The sequence below is a fragment of the Limanda limanda genome, chromosome 7 (assembly GCF_963576545.1).
Source record: "Limanda limanda chromosome 7, fLimLim1.1, whole genome shotgun sequence".
NCBI classification, from domain to species: Eukaryota; Metazoa; Chordata; class Actinopteri; order Pleuronectiformes; family Pleuronectidae; genus Limanda; species Limanda limanda.
Genome location: NC_083642.1, coordinates 19,590,702 through 19,592,583, shown reverse-complemented (window position 1 = coordinate 19,592,583; position 1,882 = coordinate 19,590,702). Strand labels below are relative to the sequence as shown.

Below are 1,882 nucleotides of genomic sequence, written 5' to 3'. Positions count from 1 at the left end.
AATTATTTGACTGGTTTTTAATGATGTTTCTGCTGCGGTGTCTCTGCCACTGAGGAGGTAATTTAATTTGTTAGAATAATGTGACAATTACCAGGCTGAGTTCTCCAAGATATTTGTATATGTTTTGGTAATAACCAACACTTCTCATTCCATTAACTCTACCCCAGCAGCAGAAAGAAAATGAGCAATTCATTTAGTAATTAAATTGTAAAATATAATGAACACTGAAGCAATCTGGGATTAATGCAGTTCTGTGGTATACATTACCATTTAATTTGGTTGGGTAGTTAGTTGTTTGTTTGGTTAGTTGGTTGGTTGGTTGGTTGGTTGGTTGGTTAGTTGGGTGGATGGTTCATCAGTTGGTTGGTTGGATGGATGGGTGGTTGGTTGGTTGTTGGTTGTTTGGTTGAGAAGGTGGTTGGTTAGTTGGGTGGGTGGTTCATCGGTTGGTTGGTTGTTGGTTGGGTGGGTGGCTGCATAAAGGGCATGGGAGTAATAAAATAGGATTGACTAGTAAGTTTTGATGCACAGTTACTAATGTGATCATACAGCATTTAGAATTCAACATCTTGTTTGATTTTTAATTTCTCTTTTTTGCTTTGTCCCTCTCTTTCAGGGGTCCGATGGGTAGCCCCAAGCCTGGCATGCAACAAGGAGGCCATGGAGGGGGAATGGTTGGAATGGGAGGAGGAGGAATTGGGGGTGGAGGAGGAATAGGAGGTGGAGGAATTGGTGGAGGAGGAGTGGGTGCAGGAGGAATGGGAGGTGGGGGAATGGGAGGAGGGATGGGTCGAATGGGTGGAGGAGGAATGGGAGGTGGGGGAATGGGTGGAGGAGGAATGGGAGGTAGAGGAGGAGGAGGAATGGGTGGAGGAGGAATGGGAGGAGGAGGAATGGGGGGTGGAGGAATTGGTGCAGGAGGAATGGGCGGAGGAGGAGGGATAGGAGGAGGAGGGATAGGGGGGGTGCGAGGAGGAGGGATAGGGGGAATGGGTGGAGGTGGAATGGGAGGTGGAATGGGTGGAGGAGGAATAGGGTCCAGAGCTGCCGAGCCCTACCGCCTGGCCACTCACGAGAGTCCAACTCCCCCCCGACACATGCAGTCCAGCCAGGGGTCTGGTCATGGGATGGGTCACGGTCCTGCCGGGTCCGGTATGGGAGGCCATGTAGGTCAGAGTCCTGGTCAGCACGCATCCCGTCGAAACCTCCAGGTCGACTTCAGTGGCTCCAGGACCGGCCGGTCTCCATCGGCGTCTCCTGACCGCGGCGTCACGCCCACCTCACCTTACTCGGTGCCACAGATCGCGCCCATGCCGAGCAGCAAACTGTGCCCAGTGTGCACCTCCACAGAGCTGTCCAACCCACCGGCTGTACCCAACTACAACACCTGCACCCAGTGTAAGGCCACCGTCTGTAACCAGTGTGGATTCAACCCCAACCCACACCTCACTGAGGTAAGTCCAGGTTGACAAGGAGCTGAGTGTGTATTTGCATTGTTTTCCTCTTATGTCTCTGTCTTTACTTTTCCACAGCAAATACGTACAACAAGATAAAATCGTTGCAGTTTTCTCTCTGCATTAATGACATCAGTAATCTGATTTTGCTGATTTATAGTGAGAGACAAAGCATATGGATATGCATATAATCGAATCCTGTGGGCGGACAGAGGTCTATGTCAGTTCATGTTTCAGTATTTAATGATGAACAACAGGACAAAGTTAATGTACATAGGGAAAGTTGGAGTCTGGAAAAATATCTTGCAGAAACAAACAGGATATAGATTTTGTCTGACCTATTGTGAGAGTCTGCCAAGGAGAGTATAGATGTTTTGCTTGGGCATTTTTAATTTTTTATGATAATCATTCAACTCTGACTTTAATTA

At 48.3% G+C, this 1,882-nt stretch overlaps 1 protein-coding gene across 1 annotated transcript in view; it reads left to right on the top strand.

Moving 5' to 3' along the window:
- Nucleotides 1–785: 785 nt before the first annotated feature.
- The window catches only part of bsna (bassoon presynaptic cytomatrix protein a), a 94,569-nt gene continuing 93,472 nt past the window's right edge, over nucleotides 786–1,882 (top strand). Inside the window, exons 1-2 of the mRNA XM_061075371.1 lie at nucleotides 786–900; nucleotides 979–1,454. Coding sequence (XP_060931354.1) covers nucleotides 786–900; nucleotides 979–1,454 — 591 coding nt within the window. The remainder of the gene's footprint in view (nucleotides 901–978; nucleotides 1,455–1,882) is intronic.